The sequence below is a fragment of the Mastigoproctus giganteus genome, chromosome 7 (genome assembly GCF_048544385.1).
Source record: "Mastigoproctus giganteus isolate SK-2022 chromosome 7, ASM4854438v1, whole genome shotgun sequence".
NCBI classification, from domain to species: Eukaryota; Metazoa; Arthropoda; class Arachnida; order Uropygi; family Thelyphonidae; genus Mastigoproctus; species Mastigoproctus giganteus.
The window spans coordinates 227,733,907-227,750,007 of record NC_143581.1 but is presented as its reverse complement, the minus strand read 5'-3'; the positions used below and the strand labels follow the sequence as shown (position 1 = coordinate 227,750,007).

Here is a 16,101-nt window from a genome sequence, read left to right as displayed (position 1 = left end):
TCTTGCAAAACAGTTCAGCAACAACAAATTCATAAAGCTGAAATTTGTGGCAGAACTGCTATTGCCAAACCACTTGTTACTGATGGTAATGCTAGAAAGAGGATGCAATGGTGTAAGGAGTACACAAACTGGGCACTCGATTCGAAACATCATATTATCAGACAAATCTTCATTCAAACTTTTTCCCATTATCAGCAGAGTTCACGTTTGGTAAATTCCAAAGAAAGCACATCATTGTAACTGTCTTGTGCCAACCATCAAACGTGGAGTAGGATCAACAGTAGTTTGGGCAGCAATACCTTGGTATTCTTTAGGTCCTATCATCAGCCTGAGTGGGTGATGATAGGATAATCAAGATTTACTTTGATCTTTTGAGTGACCAGGTTGATTCCATGGTGCAAACATTGTTTCCCATAAATGATGCCATGTTTCAAGATGATAATGCTCCATTACACCCACCCAGATGTATCCAATCTTGGTTTGGAGAACATGAAACTGAGGCTAAGCACCTCCCATATTGAGCTGCTGTGGGCATATTTGTAGAGGAGAGTGAGAAGCAGGTTTCCTCCACCTTTCTCACTCGAGAGCTTGAAACATTCCTCCATAAAAACTGGTCCAGTTTTTATGGAGGAACACTATTTATTGTTATTTGGTTTTTAGGAGCATTAGCAACTAAGGCCACATTGCTCCGGGATATGCGGTGGTCATTCCCTCACCTTTCCTCTTAAGATAGTTCAAAATTTATTTGAATTTATTTCATATAGAATTATTTTTGTCTACTCCCATCTTTCTCTCATTAGAAGCAGCAGATGCTGTTGAAAGATCAGCAACATACATAATTCTTGAAATTATAATGGTATTTATGCATTTTAAAGTGATGTTCATATTTTTAATTTTTACCAGATCTAACATCATGAGCAGAAGCTTTTTGATAATGTTTCTTAAGATATTCTGTGTGGGTTTTGAAGGTGAGTTTCAAAGAAACGTATATATCAGAATGGAAATTACAGTTGGCCCTGGATAGGAACTTGCATAGGAAGAGGTTTTAACTAGTAGTGAGGAGTTGATGCATTTTTCTTGGCTGAATTCATTCTCAGGTTCAAGAAGATGAAATAGTTAATAGTTTGAGATGGCAGGATAAACTTCTAGTGCCTCATTGACTTATATTGTAGGGATTTCTAGTTGTTGTTGTTGTTGTTATTTGGTTTTTAGGAGCATTAGCAACTAAGGCCATATTGCTCCAGGGATATGCGGTGGTCATTCCCTGACCTTTCCGCATCCTCCGTATTTGGTGGTCATGGGCCCTATATATACAGGGTGTCTCAAAAATATTGGTACAAACGTTTAGAGGAGGTAGGTAACATTTAAAGGAATGTGAATCGCATAGGAACCCATAACCGGAAACGTCACGGGAAAGTAGTAGCAGAGGCACAAAAAGCAGAAATGACACAAGACAGTAATTAGTGGCAAACATTTATTTGACATAATATTAACAATGGAGTATGAGATGGGTGCATTTCATGATGTTACAACAGATGCTCGAAGGTTCCACCACGAGACGCGATGCATGCGTGACACCGACGCAGCATGGATTGGCGGACACGGTCGAACACACCTGGAGTTTCTTTGACAGTAGCAGCAGCACAGACGAGTCTTGCCATGAGATCCATTTCCGTCTCCACAGGCGATTCATACACAATAGATTTGAGGGCCCCCCACAATAAGAAATCAAGGCTCGATAAATCAAGTGAGTGTGGGGGCCAGGAAACGGGTCCACCACGGCCAATCCATCGACACCCAAAACGCCTGTTGAAATGGTCACGAACACACCTTCCATAATGGGCAGGCGCCCCATCATGTTGAAACCAAATGTTGAGTCTCACATTTGCTGGAACATCGTCAAGTAACACTGGTAGAACTTGTTCAAGAAAGATCCGATATTTAGCGGAGTTCATGCGGGATGGTAACAGGTATGGGCCGACTAAGCAGTCACCAACCATACCTGCCCACACATTTATTGCAAAGCGATGTTTTGCCACATGGGGGCGCACACCGTGTGGGTTGTCGTGAGCCCACACATGAGCATTGTGCTGATTGAATAAGCCTTCCCGAGTGAAATAAGCCTCATCCGTGACCAAAACATAGGCTGGAAAATTCAAGTCTTGAACATTTTCTTGGAGAAACCACTGCGCAAAATCCACACGTGTAGGATGATCTTGGGGAAGCAGTAACTGAACCCTTTGGAGATGAAAGGGGTGTAAGGAATCGTCATGCCAGACATGCTGTACACTGCAACAAGACACTCCTAAGGCAGAGGCAACGGCATGTGTGCTGGTAGTAGGATTATTCTGGACAGCATTCAGCACACTTTTTTCCATGGCGGGAGTTCACATCGAACGTGGTCTGCCCACACTACTCCTGTTACCTCTAAATGACCCATAATCGCACAAATTTTGATGCACACGTGCAAACAAACGGTGGTTTGGTACATGTCTGTCTGAGAAGGGTTCTCCATAAGTTCTTTTGAGCGGCTCGTCCATTGCCTTCTGCTAATCCATACACTACTTGCACGTCTGCCAGCTAACAGTTCGTATATCGATGCATGCTCTTCGTGCGACGACTACCGTGCCGTCTACTGACTTACGGTGACGTTTCCAGTTATGGGTTCCTATGCGATTCACATTCCTTTAGATGTTACCTACCTCCCCTAAATGTTTGTACCAATATTTTTGAGACACCCTGTACATATAAAATTTTTTTTATTTTTTTTATTTTGATTTTTATTAAATAATTGACAACAAAGAGCAGGAATGATAAGGAATTAAGTAATTGTTGTCCCAGAATCTCTGGTTAATAATTGATCCTCAAATTTGAAATGAAGTTGAAGCTTAATGAAGGATAACAGAATTTTTAATTAGAAAGAAATGTCCATGTAGATAAATAAAACTTAATGGAAATCAAGTCAGATGCTGTGGTTATGTCAAAGACAACTTGGTTCATCTCTTGATTTCAGCAGTTGATAATGTTGCATATTAAGACATCCAAGCATATTAAGGAAGATAATTTTCTCATTCATAGTTGGTATTGATTCTTCTTTCAGTATAAATTTTGGGGCTGATCAGTGGCAACATTTAAGCCAAATGGAAGAGTTGAGATGGGTTGAAAATCTGATTGATTGATTAACATCTCTCGCCCCTAGTACAGTTGTTGCTATTCATGCAGGCCAAGAATTTGAGAACATTCTGCTGATCAGGACTATGAGGGCATCAATGCAGTAGTAACTAGTAATTTTTATGCATAAGTTAAAAATTGTTCTGCCATGTGCAGGGCCGGATTTCCCATTAGGCACAGCGCCTAGGGCCTACAAAATTTTTAGGACCTACGAAGGAAGGGAAAAATTAAGGAAAAAACAACAGTTCACTCTTTTCACTGTGACTAACAAAAAATGAGCTGAGAAAACGTGCACAATCGACTCTAGGAACTTCAGTTCATTACGCATGCGCTATCTAGCGACTGTTCTCAAAACTAGAAGAATCAAAGTGATGGTCACTCCATCAATTGAGGTGGTTTATCATTTATTATAGTTCTAAAGGGGATAAAAACATTTTACCCCTTATTTTAAGCACATTTTGGAATAAAAGTGCCTAGGGCCTATGAACACCAAAATCCAGCCCTGGCCATGTGGCTAGAACAGTTAGATAACTGATTTATTATTGTGATCATTTTTTGCTTGAAGATACTGATCGTTTGCCTTAGGCATTCTGTTTGCTGGGAGGAGGAGCTGAAAAGATTTTTTCCTTCCCTTTCTTATTGTTCCTGACCATATAGAAACTCTGCTTCATCTGCTGAAGCAGTGTTCTTATATAAACAATAAAGGCTTCAGTTCTGCAAATTACATCATCTGAAGACCAGGCACCTGCGAGGTGATCTGATTGAGGTGTTGAAGGCTTTGAATGGATTGAGCAAGCTCAATGCTGATGAGATTCTTTTTTTTTGCTCAGACTACACACATGAGAGGGTACAAATTCAAATCAAGGAAGGATGGCTGCAGAATAGATGTGTGAAAGTTTGCCTTTAGCCAGCGGGTGGTTGTTGGAACAAACTTCCACCTGTTATTGTGGAAGTTGATAGCCTAAATAAATTCAAGGAAGAACTAGAAACTATTGGGGGAATGAATAGGTGAAAAGGGAGTTTTTTTTTTTTTTTTTTTTTGACTTAAGCTGTGTAAGCAAGTTTATACAGCATAAGCATCATTTGCCTCTACTAATGCTAATAACATGGAACAAAGGAAAAATAATTATTTTAGTTGTAGATTGAGTTGATGCACTGAAATCAAGGCTAGGAAGTTTAAACATAATTTTTTAATTCAGTAAGGTACACCAAAAACTAAATACTGTGTTGATTAGTTTAAAAACTAAGTAATGAGTAGTGGATGTTTCTTTGTAAGTTATTTATGAGATTAATTAGGCTATGAATGAGGACAAGCTGTTGAGTCTTATAAATATATTATGTAGTTCATCATGGGAAGGGAACAAAGTTCCAGCAGATCAGGTGGAACTGTGCCACCTGTAGTATGTTTATCACATACTGATTTCTTTCTTTGGTCATTTTGCTCTGCAGACATATAATACTTTCAGTGGTGTGTTATGAAATATTGTATTCTGTGGATTATTCTTTCTGATTTATTTTGCATTGAAAGTTTTGTAGTTTAACATTACTTTCCACACCAAAATCCTCTGTTGATATGGAAAATAGTATATTATTAATTATTTTTAATGAAATTAGTCATTTCATATCATTTACTCCATAATTTTCTTACCAGAGTATGTTATTAATGTGTTTGTTTCTTTCAGTAGGTAGCGAACATAATCAAGAGTACTGTACAAAACATTTGAAATTGCTAGTGAGGAAACTTCCAATTACACGTTTTAATGTGCTGAAGTACTTGTCACGATTTCTTTTACGTGTTGTATATCACCAAGAACTGAGTGGTTTCACTGTTGGCTATTTGTGGGATACATTTGGACCGTTATTATTCAGGTAATAATTTGTTAAAAAGCTATAATATCAGAGAGGTACGAAAAGTTTGTGGCCTGAGTATGGAGGGTTTATTTGAGGAGTCTGGCAACATATTAATCAGTATAGTCCCCTTTAGAGTCAATACACGTTGCCACCAATGTTGCAATGTGTCCTTGCTGAGTTTTTTTTTCTTAGCATTTGTCTTGGATATTTTCATGAAAACTCCTCACAATGTCTCTGTAATATGCCTCTATGATTGTCTGGCCTTTCCAAAGGTAATCCACTAGCAACACTCTGTTGATATCCCAAAAAACTGATGCCATAACCTTTCCAGCAGAAGGAATCAATTTTACTTTCTTTGGAAAGTAGAAGAGCTGTGTTTCCACTATTTGGACTTCTCCTTTGTTTTTGATTGAAAGTGATGGACACATGTCTCATCTGTGGTCACAAAACTTGCAAGGAATTTGCCGCATCTGCTTGAAAAAAGGCAAACGTTCACTTCGCTTTACAACTCTTAGGCATTTTGATCTGTTGTCAACAACTTTGGGACCCATTGTGCTGATACCTTTTTCATAGTGAGAACCTCTGTTATTATGTTGCATACACATTCATACAAGATGTCCAAGATGCTGCAATGTATGAAACTGTCACTCGTCACTAGATTGTGCACATTATCAACAACTTCTGGAGTGATGGTTTTTGCAGGTTTTCCATAACATGGGTCATCTTCCAGGCTCTTCCTTCTTCATTTAAATTCTACTGGCCACTTCTGAACCATAGAATAGGAAGGGGCATTCTCCCCAATGTTGTAACCATATCCTCATGAATTGCCTTTGGCATTAGTCCCTAGGCGCCTCCGTAGCCAGGTGGGAAGGAGCAGTAGTGCGTAACACACGCTTCTTGATTAGACCGGGGTCGAGCCCGTCACCACCAAATATGGAGGATGCGGAAAGGTCAGGGAATGACTACCGCATATCCCGGAGCAATATGGCCTTAGTTGCTAATGCTCCTAAAAAAAAAAAACCAAATAACCAAACCAAATAGCATTAGTCCCCTTTTTCCGAAATGTTGGTTGGTTCCACAGTGACTGATTTTGCCTATCTTTCCTCATTCACACAACTTTGCATTAGCATTAGTAGAGGCATTGATGCAAGAAAGCAAGCTTATGCAGCATCAGCCAAAAGAAACCACTCCCATTTAACCCCTCTGTTCATTCAAAAAACCTGTCCAGTTGAGTCTTAAATTTATTTAGGCTATCAAATTCCACAACAAGGGACGGAAGTCTGTTCCACCAACCATCTACCCGCTGGCTAAAGGCAAATTTCCGCACATCTATCCTACATCTGTCTTTTCTCAATTTGAATTTATGCCCTCTCAGGTGATTATTCTGAGCAAGAGGAAGAATCCCATCAGGACTGAGCATGCTAAAACCATTCAAGGCTTTATACCCCTCTATCAGATCACCTCGCTGGTACCTAGTCTCCAGACACTGTAATTTGCAAAACTTAAGCCTTTCTTCGTAAGAGCAACCCTTTGTTCCATTCACTAATCTTGTTGCCCTTCTCTTACTCGTTCCAGCAGCTCTACATCCTTCTTGAAATGAGGCGTCCTGACCTGTATACAGTACTCAAGGTGTGGCCTGACCATTGCCTTACACAAGGGAATAATCACCTCCTTATGCCTGCTAGAAAAATTCCTGTGTATAATTGACAAGACACTATGGCTACTCTTGCAGACCATCTGCACTGTTCAGAAAACTTCATATCTGCCTGCACAATTACCCCCAGGTCCTTTTCATTCTCTACCACTGTCAGTGTAGTACCACAGAGTTGATACGTTACTCTGGGGTTACTGTTTCTCATATGTAGTACTTTACATTTGTCAATGTTAAACTTCATTTGCCACCTCTCAGCCCATCTGCTCAACCTTTCCAGAACCTGTTGCAGCAGCATACTATCAGTAGTGTCTTTAACAACCCTGCCAACCTTTGTATTGTCTGCAAACTTGGACATTAAGGTTGATGGTTTTTTTTGGCCGATGCTGCATCATCAATATCATTTATAAATACAGAAAACAACAATGGACCAACACTGAACCCTGAGGGACTCCACTAATAACATTAGTCCACGAAGAGCAATGTCCATTGATTACCGCTCTCTGTCTTCTCCCACTCAACCATCCCTTTATCCATAGCAGCAATTTGCCTCCAATGCCACACTGCTCCAATTTGTGCAGCAGTCTTCCATGTGCAACAGTATCAAAAGCCATTCTAAGATCCAAATATATAATATCAAAGTTATTCCCTGCATCCAGTTCTTTTGTGATTGCATCATAGTATCCAATCAAATTGGTGAGGCAAGACTTTCCCTTAACAAAACCATGCTGTGTTCAAGCTATAACTGAAGTCTTGTCTAGATGATCCTGCAGTGCCTCCATTAATTTTCCTGGAACAGAAGTTAAACTCACTGGTCTATATTTACTTTTGTCAGCCTTTGATCCTCCTTTATGAATTGGGGTCTCATTTGCACATCTCCAGTCTATGGGTACCACCCCTGAGTCCAAAGAAGTGCTCATAATTATGGCTAAGGGTTTGCTTACTTCCTCTGCTGCCTCCTTTAATATAACTGGATAGATCCCATCCACCCCGGGTGCCTTTTTTATGTTTATCTTCAACAATTTCTCCTCCACTTTCCTCTCAGTTATTACAAAATCATCTAGTTCACTGCCAGAGTTTACTTCACCTCTGGCATTTCCCTTCCTGAATAACTCCTCATGTGTGAATGTAGATGCAAAATACTTGTTTAGTTTGTTAGCCACCTGAGCAGGATCATCAACAGTTGAACCATCAATATCCAATGGACCAATCTGATTCATCCCTTTCCTTCTAGAGTTTACATAGGTAAAGAACTCTTTTCTGTTTTTCTTTGCCTCCTTTGTCAAGGATTTCTCATCTGCCTTTGCCTGCCTAATGTCCTTTGTGACTTGGTTACAGACCAGCTTATATATATCATAGGCTTCCATGTCACCCATTAATTTATATATGTCCCATGCATTTTTCTTCTCTGCCGTATATCTCATCAGTTCATCTGGCATCCATTTAGGCCTAAACCTTGAACAATATTTCTTAGTTGGTATGTAAAGCCTAGTAGCTTCCAAGAAAATTTCATTGAATGCTTCCCATTTTGAATTTGCTCTTGGTAACATCATCAGTTGGTCCCACTGTATTGAATTTAAATACTGTCTCAGACCATCGTAGGCACCTTTACGAAAGCAAAAACCCTTCCCTTTACCCCTGATGGTAGTTACCTCTGAGGAAATCCACTTCAGTACACTGTGATCACTGCGACCTAGTGGTTCCTTTATCTGCAGATTCTTAATGCATGAAGAATCACTACTGATAATCAAATCAAGAGTATTACTCCCTCTAGTTGCCTCCCAAACATGCCGATGTAGAAAACAATCATCCAATAAATCCACAAAAGCCTTGCTAGTGTGAGAGTGATCAACCCACAAATTCCAGTCAATATCTGGGAAATTAAAATCCCCCATTATAAGACTCTCTGATTTACTGGCCCACTCTATTTCTCTGTACAGTTTCTTATTATATTCATCAGAGTCATTAGGCCTATAGCACACTCCTACTTTCAATTTTGATCTCCCAATGCTTATGTCACAACAAACTGACTCGACACTGCACTGTCCAGCGATGTCGACTGGCTTCACTTCCTTGGATTTTATGTGTTTCTTAACTAACAGCATAACCCCTCCTCCCTTCCTATCCAGTCTATCCTTTCTGTAGACGTTGTACTCCCCAAATTCCAGTTCTGCATTCCTTATATCTGTGTGACACCACGTCTCTGATATCCCAACAATATCTGCCTTTGATGTTTTGAGCAATACCTCAAATTCATCAAATTTATTTACTAAACTCCTAGCATTGGTGTACACGCAAGTATACATGCACCTATTTCTATTCTTAGCTACCCTAACACAACCCATGTGTTTACTTGTACCACAATGACTCCCAGCAGTCTCTGAAATATCCTGCATCTTGTTTTTCAGGCTTCTGCTCATTCCAATGGAAGCAGTGCAAGAATCTCTTTCACCTCTGCCAGTGGTTACTGTTAATCTATTCGTCTTTGTCTCTCCCCAAGCTAGCAGTTTTCCGACCCACCTAACACTGCCTTGATAGCATCAGCAAATATTGTTGCACCGTTTCTATTTAAGTGTATCCCATCCCTGTAGAAGCAGTCTCTCCTGTTAACAAGTACAGACAGAACAATACAGTCCAGGTAACAAGTACAGACTTTGTTAACTTTAGGACCTGTAATTAAAAAGAGATGTTATTGAAGCTATTTGAAACTCTGTGGGCTACTATTGGAAGTGTTGTACATTTAAGTACAGAAATTTTTAACACTGTACCACTATCCTTTTATATTCAGGCCACAAACTTTTCAAATCCTTCTCGTACACATTTTTCAGAATGAAGTTTGTAACTAAGTGTTTCTGAAGAATAAATATTTTGTTTCAAATGTTCATTTTACAGAAGATTATAACTGATGTTAAGATTAAATTATTCAGATATTGTTCAGAAACACTTAAATATCATTGAAACATAAGGAATGTTATGTTATTTAAGAAATTAAAGAACATAACATTCCTTATCTTAACATACAAGAACAGTTTGTTCTTGTATGTTAAGTCTTGTTTGTTTGTTTGTGTCCCAGAGCTGCTCAGAGAGCTAAATGTCATGGTAGACAATGTTGATCAGTCAACTACTCAGTTGCTCAGTCAACCATCATGCAACTTCTCTATTAAATATTCTGGTAAGACTACCACTCCATCTTCTGTTTACTGACAGCTCTAAGCTGCCCACTGATCCAGATACTCTGATTTTGTGCCTATCTCTATTGACACACCTAACAATGCACATATGCACATATGAGTTGTATGCTATAGAGTTAGCCTTGGACCACATTAAAACCAACAATTATCAAAGGTGTATGGTGTATACTGACTCTTTAAATATTGTACAGGCTTTTACCAGGGGTGAGATATAATGCTTATCCATTCTTGATCTGGGTCCAGCAGATGTTATATTCTCTTTCTGAGATCTTTCAACATTCCTTTTTTTTGAGCCACGTTAGCATCAAAGGTAATGAACTGGTGGACACAGCAGACAGATAAAACCTCAAAACAGCCTGTTAGTCCCTATACAGACTACAGGCAGGTAATATGCTCTAAATTGCTCTCTCAGTGGCAATAATCTTGGCACAGACAAGTCAAGTTGTATCAGGTAAAGCCTGTAGTCAAACACTGGCAGTTTAGTCTCTGCAGGATCCATAGAGAGGGAATTGTACTTGCTCACCTCCACATAGGACACAGTCATCTTACTAATTCATTCCTGATGAGGACAGATAACTCCCCTGTGTGTGAGCAGTCTGACTTTTTTATCAATAGGACATGTTTTATCCGAGTGTCCACATTATAGATCCCAACGTGTTTTATATTTTTTCGCTTTTGTGATCTGATTGACCTTTATACACTCAGTCAAATTCTGCCTGACAATGACCGTGTGAGGCGCCTCCGTAGCCAGGTGGGAAGGAGCAGCAGTGCGTAGCACACGCTTCTTGATTAGACCGGGGTTCGAGCCCGTCACCACCAAATACGGAGGATGCGGAAAGGTCAGGGAATGACCACCGCATATCCCGGAGCAATATGGCCTTAGTTGCTAATGCTCCTAAAAACCAAAACAACAACAACAACAATGACCGTGTGTCAGCCATTTTTAGTTATTTAAAATCTGAAAACCTTTTCACCTTTATTTAAAAATTTGTTTTTATACCTTTATTGACATATTTATTGTTATACATTTTGACATAGTGACCTAATTCATTAGGACACTATAATCTTAAATGCCATACTGATCCAGTTTATACAGCAGTGTTTTATGTGCAACAGTATCAGAAGTGTTCCAGAAATCTAAATATATGTTATCAGAATTATTTTTTTGAATCCAGTTTCATTGTTACTGCAGCATAGTATCCAGTCAGATTTTGTTCCTTAACAAATCCATGCTGTGATTGCTGTTTAATTGCATTCCTGTCTAGATGATCCAGCATTACTTCTTTAACCAGTGCTGCCTCCGTAACCAGGTGGGAAGGAGCAGCAGTGCGTAGCACACGCTTCTTGATTAGACCGGGGTTCGAGCCCGTCACCACCAAATACGGAGGATGCGGAAATGTCAGGAAATGACCACCGCATATCCCGGAGCAATATAGCCTTAGTTGCTAATGCTCCTAAAAACCAAATAACAAACAAACAAACTTTAACCAGTGACTCCATTTTTTTTCCTGCAACAGAAGTGAAGATAACAGGTCTATAATTATTCATATCATCTTTTGATCCCCCTTTGTGAATTGGGGATACATTTGCACTTCTCCAGTCCATAGGACCTCCACCTGAATCCAAAGATGCTCTCACAGTTATGGCTAATGGTTTGCTTACCTCATTTGCTGCCTCTCTTATTGTAATTGGATAAATTACATATACCCAGGTGCCTTTTTTTCTTTAGCTTCAATAATTTCTCTTCCACATTCCTCTTCACTTGTGTTGGCAAATTGCTCTTGGCTAGACCAAGACAGAATGATCAAAACTAGCAGCAAGGATTGAAGTCTTCAAGACAATTTGATTTCACTGATAGGAGTAGCTTTTCCCACAAATTTCTGGGTCCTATATAATATAGAATTTCTTGGGCAAATAAAGAATATATGGAAGTTCTGAAAAGCTTCTGTTTTTGTATGTGGCTAATCTTATGTGTTTGGTTTTATATATATATATATATATATATATATATACAGGTAGCCCTTGATTTATGTTGGGGTTAGGTTCCTGCGGGGGGGGGACTGGCACAAATGGAACCCTTTATATAATGGAGTCAATCAGAAATCACAGGGTTAGGTTCCGGGCACCAAAAATTTTACCTACCACTTTGCATCGATTGTTTTATTTTATTAGTATTCTTCATAGTTGTAGTAATAGTTGATGGAGGCATATTCATAGCCCTACACACATTATGGCGGCTTTCACCAGATTCCATCCTCCGAATATTGCACTAGGATTCAATGAACTACTTTTACCAGACATGGCATCTCTTTATTCTATTAAATTAAAAACTTTATAACGCGATAGCAAAAACTGCACACGACTATTATTATTATTATTTAATTTATTAATAGCACAATTATAAAAAAAATGTTAGCATAATAAATTTCCAACATGTGTAAATAGCATAAACAACGACCAACTGAATGCTTCACCGCATTGACCTTTACCACCCACATCCACGAGTGGCTACTTTGAGGGCAGGAATCTTTCTCATCTCTGATATGGATGCGCTAATTGCTGATTGACTCAGATTGTCCTAAATCATATGAACAGTACATGATACATAGCACAGTATGATGCCGATAAATTTTGTCTAACGATTTTAAACTTTCAATTTATAAAAAAATTGCAAAATAAAATAAAATAAAAATGCCATTGTGGTCAGTGATCGGTGCAAATCGGACCTGCACAAAACGAGGGCTACCTGTATTTTAAATGTCTTAATAATTTTATAATAAATATACATCCATGGTATTTTGATGTTATTTATACAAATATTTTTATTGTAAATATAGTTGTAACTGTATATTATTTTGATATGAATAATAACCAAACTTTGTCTGCTTATTATTCATATTACAGAAGGTAAAATTTTTGAAATTAGTTTTGTAATTTATTTATTTGCTTTAATTTAGTAAAAATTGACTGAATTATATATAGTAAAAACTTACTGAATTATTTATTATAGCTTTTTTTTTTTTTTTTTAGGTTGTCTGAAGAATCCTCTGATCCTTTACAGTATTCATTAACAAAACAAATTGTGAAAAGCTTTGTAATTGATTATGATACAGTGTTTGAAGATGTGGGCTTATGTTATACAGATTACTTAGATAATGTATCTTCAGACATGGATCATCCATTCACTTTAAAAATTGTTAGCCCAGTTATAGGAAAAGAGGTAGGAGTTGTTTGACTATTAGCATTAGCATTAATAGAGGCATATACAGTGGTGAGCTATAGTGGGCTCGCGAGAGCCCATTGTTTTTATTTTTTTTTTATAAATTTGCAAGCCCATTGTTGAAACGATCATTTATTATACAAATGAAATCCTGAATTCAGTTATTGAGTATACAGAGCTGGAACTACTGTGGAGCGAGCGGAGCCCCATCCCAGCATTTTAATGGCACAATGGACCAGTTATGTGTTGTAATATTGCTTCATTTTGATTTAATTACCGTTGGACGAACTTCCAATGGTAATTAAATCAAAACTCTGTTTAATAAACTTCTTTATAGCGAATTTTTTTAAATTCCCCTTGGTAATTACATTTAAAATAATTTCTGTAGAATGAAGAAAATTTCCACAAACTGATTACGAGAGACTTAACTTTGTTCGTATTGTTCGCACCTTTGGCCTTTAGGCAATTAGAAAGGGCAAATTAAGGGTTAAAGGGATTACTGTTCTGTAATTTTAGTGGTTCCCGTAAAACCAATGCAGCCACCTATCCACCTACTGATGTAAGTCACGCTAGTCAATATGCTTTCCATAGCCAGTCAGAAGATTAAGGCGTATTCCCGACACAGATAATAGCCTCTGGTCAATCTGTGTTGTGGTTCTGCTTCTGAAAGCAGTCATATGTTTTTTGGAGAAGTGAGTGATCCACGCCTTTCAGTAAATTTCTCCCGTCTAAGTTTACATGGTCACAGTAGCTGAATATCCGAGTGATTCCAACAGTTTGGACAGTATTCAAAGAACTCTTGACAGTAGCATTGTTGAAGGGGTAGGGGTGGGGGAGATGAGGGCAACTAAAATATTAAATAAACTTTCCGAAGATGAAATGTTAGCATATTTTGAAACTGTGTCGAGGCCTTCACTGTGAAGAAAATGTTCCAAAACATAACGGCATACAGGCAATAATTTTAAAAAATCGACATTAGTTCCATGGAGCCGAAGGTGGATCCATGAAATAATGTCACGTGAAATGAAAAAATACAATTTAAGCTTAATAAAATCAGTTTTATTTTATTCAGTATTTTCATTTGCAATCAACAATGAAGGTTTGTGGTAACTAAAGTAGGATACATAGTTGAAACAATTCAAACTATTAACATTGCAATTGAAGACCAAGTTGATACATGATTGACCACGCGTAGTAGATTTTGTAGGATCTGATGCGAGTTTAAGATCGAATGTTGATTCCACGAAGTCAAGGAATGTGCTTGCTTTTTAGATTTGTGATTTTGCTGAAATCTTTGAACACGTGTAGTTGATGTAACTTTCGGTATCGTCACAACTTAACTAAATGAAACACAACCACACTGCTCGACAAATGCAAAGTAACTGAACAGAGTAGGTACTTTAAAGAGTTGTTCAACTCTCGAAAACTAAAAACCCCATTTGAAATCTAGTTATATATCCTTGTAGATCTCTCAAAGGGCAACAATTTTGTTGCTCATTTGTATGCAACTTGTTGCATACAATTGAGTTTTCTTGGGCGCATGCATTGTACTTGTTGTGTCACTGCTATCGAGAGTGAAAGTAACCAAGGTGCAACGCAAAATGACCAAAATGTGAACTTTTTAGTTTTTTTGAAAAAAATGATTTTTAAATATCAAAATTTCAACTTTTTTCTTGCATGTTCATCGACAGCATTATGTACCCGACAGAATAAATATAAATTGTTATACTCTTGTCTATTAGTTTCGGAGATATAGCAGCAGTTAGGCTTTTCACTTTTCGTGACACTCTGAGAGCCCTAGAGTACCCCCAGTATAGATGTTATTCATGTGCAAAAAAAAAAAAAAAAAAAAAAACTGTGTGCATTATATTACCAATCTCCAAAAAACCAGCGCAATTGATTGAGGATGATTGCTAAAGAACTTCAAGTGGAAATTATAAAGGTTGGTTGTGTTCGGGCCCAGATGGACAGCTTGTAGCTTGCAGACAACAATTGCGGTTTGGAGGAATTATCCCTCTTTGTGCAACCATTTTGAATCAGAAGTTAAATATTCAGGATTATTAAACCGACTTTTAAATCTGGAATTTCTTAACAATTTAGCACTAATGATCAACACCTGCTCTTATCTTCCAGAAGCTTTACAAAGTCGCAGCATCACTATTGTAAAAGCATATAAATTAATTATTTGAATTTATCAGTGAACTAATTTGAAAAATTCTGAAGGAAATTATGAAGCTAAAGTTGTGAGCATGTTGAAGTCGAAAGAATTTGAAGGAATTGAAAGTAAGAATACAGGTGACCCCCGCTTAACGCTGATAATTCGTTCTGGAAAAATAGAGTGCTAAGCGAGCACCGTATTTCTGTAATGTAACATGTATTTGTGAGTTGCTGTCTATGCCATAGGATATTTCCTAATGAATAATAAATGGTAGTGAAAAGATGTGCAAATGTCGGTCAAAATATTTAAAAATTCAAAAATAAAATATTCAAAAATTTGTACATATAAAATATTCTCCATTACATATGTATAGAATTGTGGCAAGTAACTATATTATGTATCAAAATTAAACTTAAAATGCCAATTAAATTTGTGAATTTATTAATCTGATATCCCTGGGCTGTTTAGTTTTCGTATCTTTTGCCGATTTTGGATTGTACTTTGGCCCTCTTCCCAGTAAACTAAAAGTTGTTTTGCTTTAAGATCCCCCACAGCATTACCACTCACAATAAAGTCAACCGATCCTTCGCCACTTTGAAGCCTGGCGTGTTTTTTTTATTATTCTTTCAATAGAAACTTCTTTTAGGCATTCGTTTTCAAAAAAGTCTTGTTTCATCTATGTTAAAAACTTGCTGAGAAGTATCACCCCTCTTCAATAATTTTAGCAAGTTCTTTTTTGAAAGTTTTGGCTCCTTCTGAAACTGCACTCCATCTTCTCCCTGGATTTTAAATCTATCGAACCAACCCTTTCCAGCTTTATGTGGTTCCACATTTTTTTTTTTAGGTGAACTTTCTTCAG

The 16,101-nt window shown here is 37.9% G+C and overlaps 1 protein-coding gene across 9 annotated transcripts in view; it reads left to right on the top strand.

Annotated features, from left to right (window-relative positions):
* LOC150083755 (protein FAM13A-like) overlaps positions 1-16,101 on the top strand; it is a 423,536-nt gene that overhangs the window by 203,934 nt on the left and 203,501 nt on the right. For 8 of the 9 annotated variants that reach the window (XM_090378193.1, XM_090378197.1, XM_090378198.1 and 5 more), the window contains 2 exons: positions 4,854-5,040; positions 12,895-13,084. In XM_090378193.1, coding sequence (XP_090234319.1) covers positions 4,854-5,040; positions 12,895-13,084 — 377 coding nt within the window. The remainder of the gene's footprint in view (positions 1-4,853; positions 5,041-12,894; positions 13,085-16,101) is intronic. The other variant, XM_090378200.1, reaches the window with a different exon arrangement.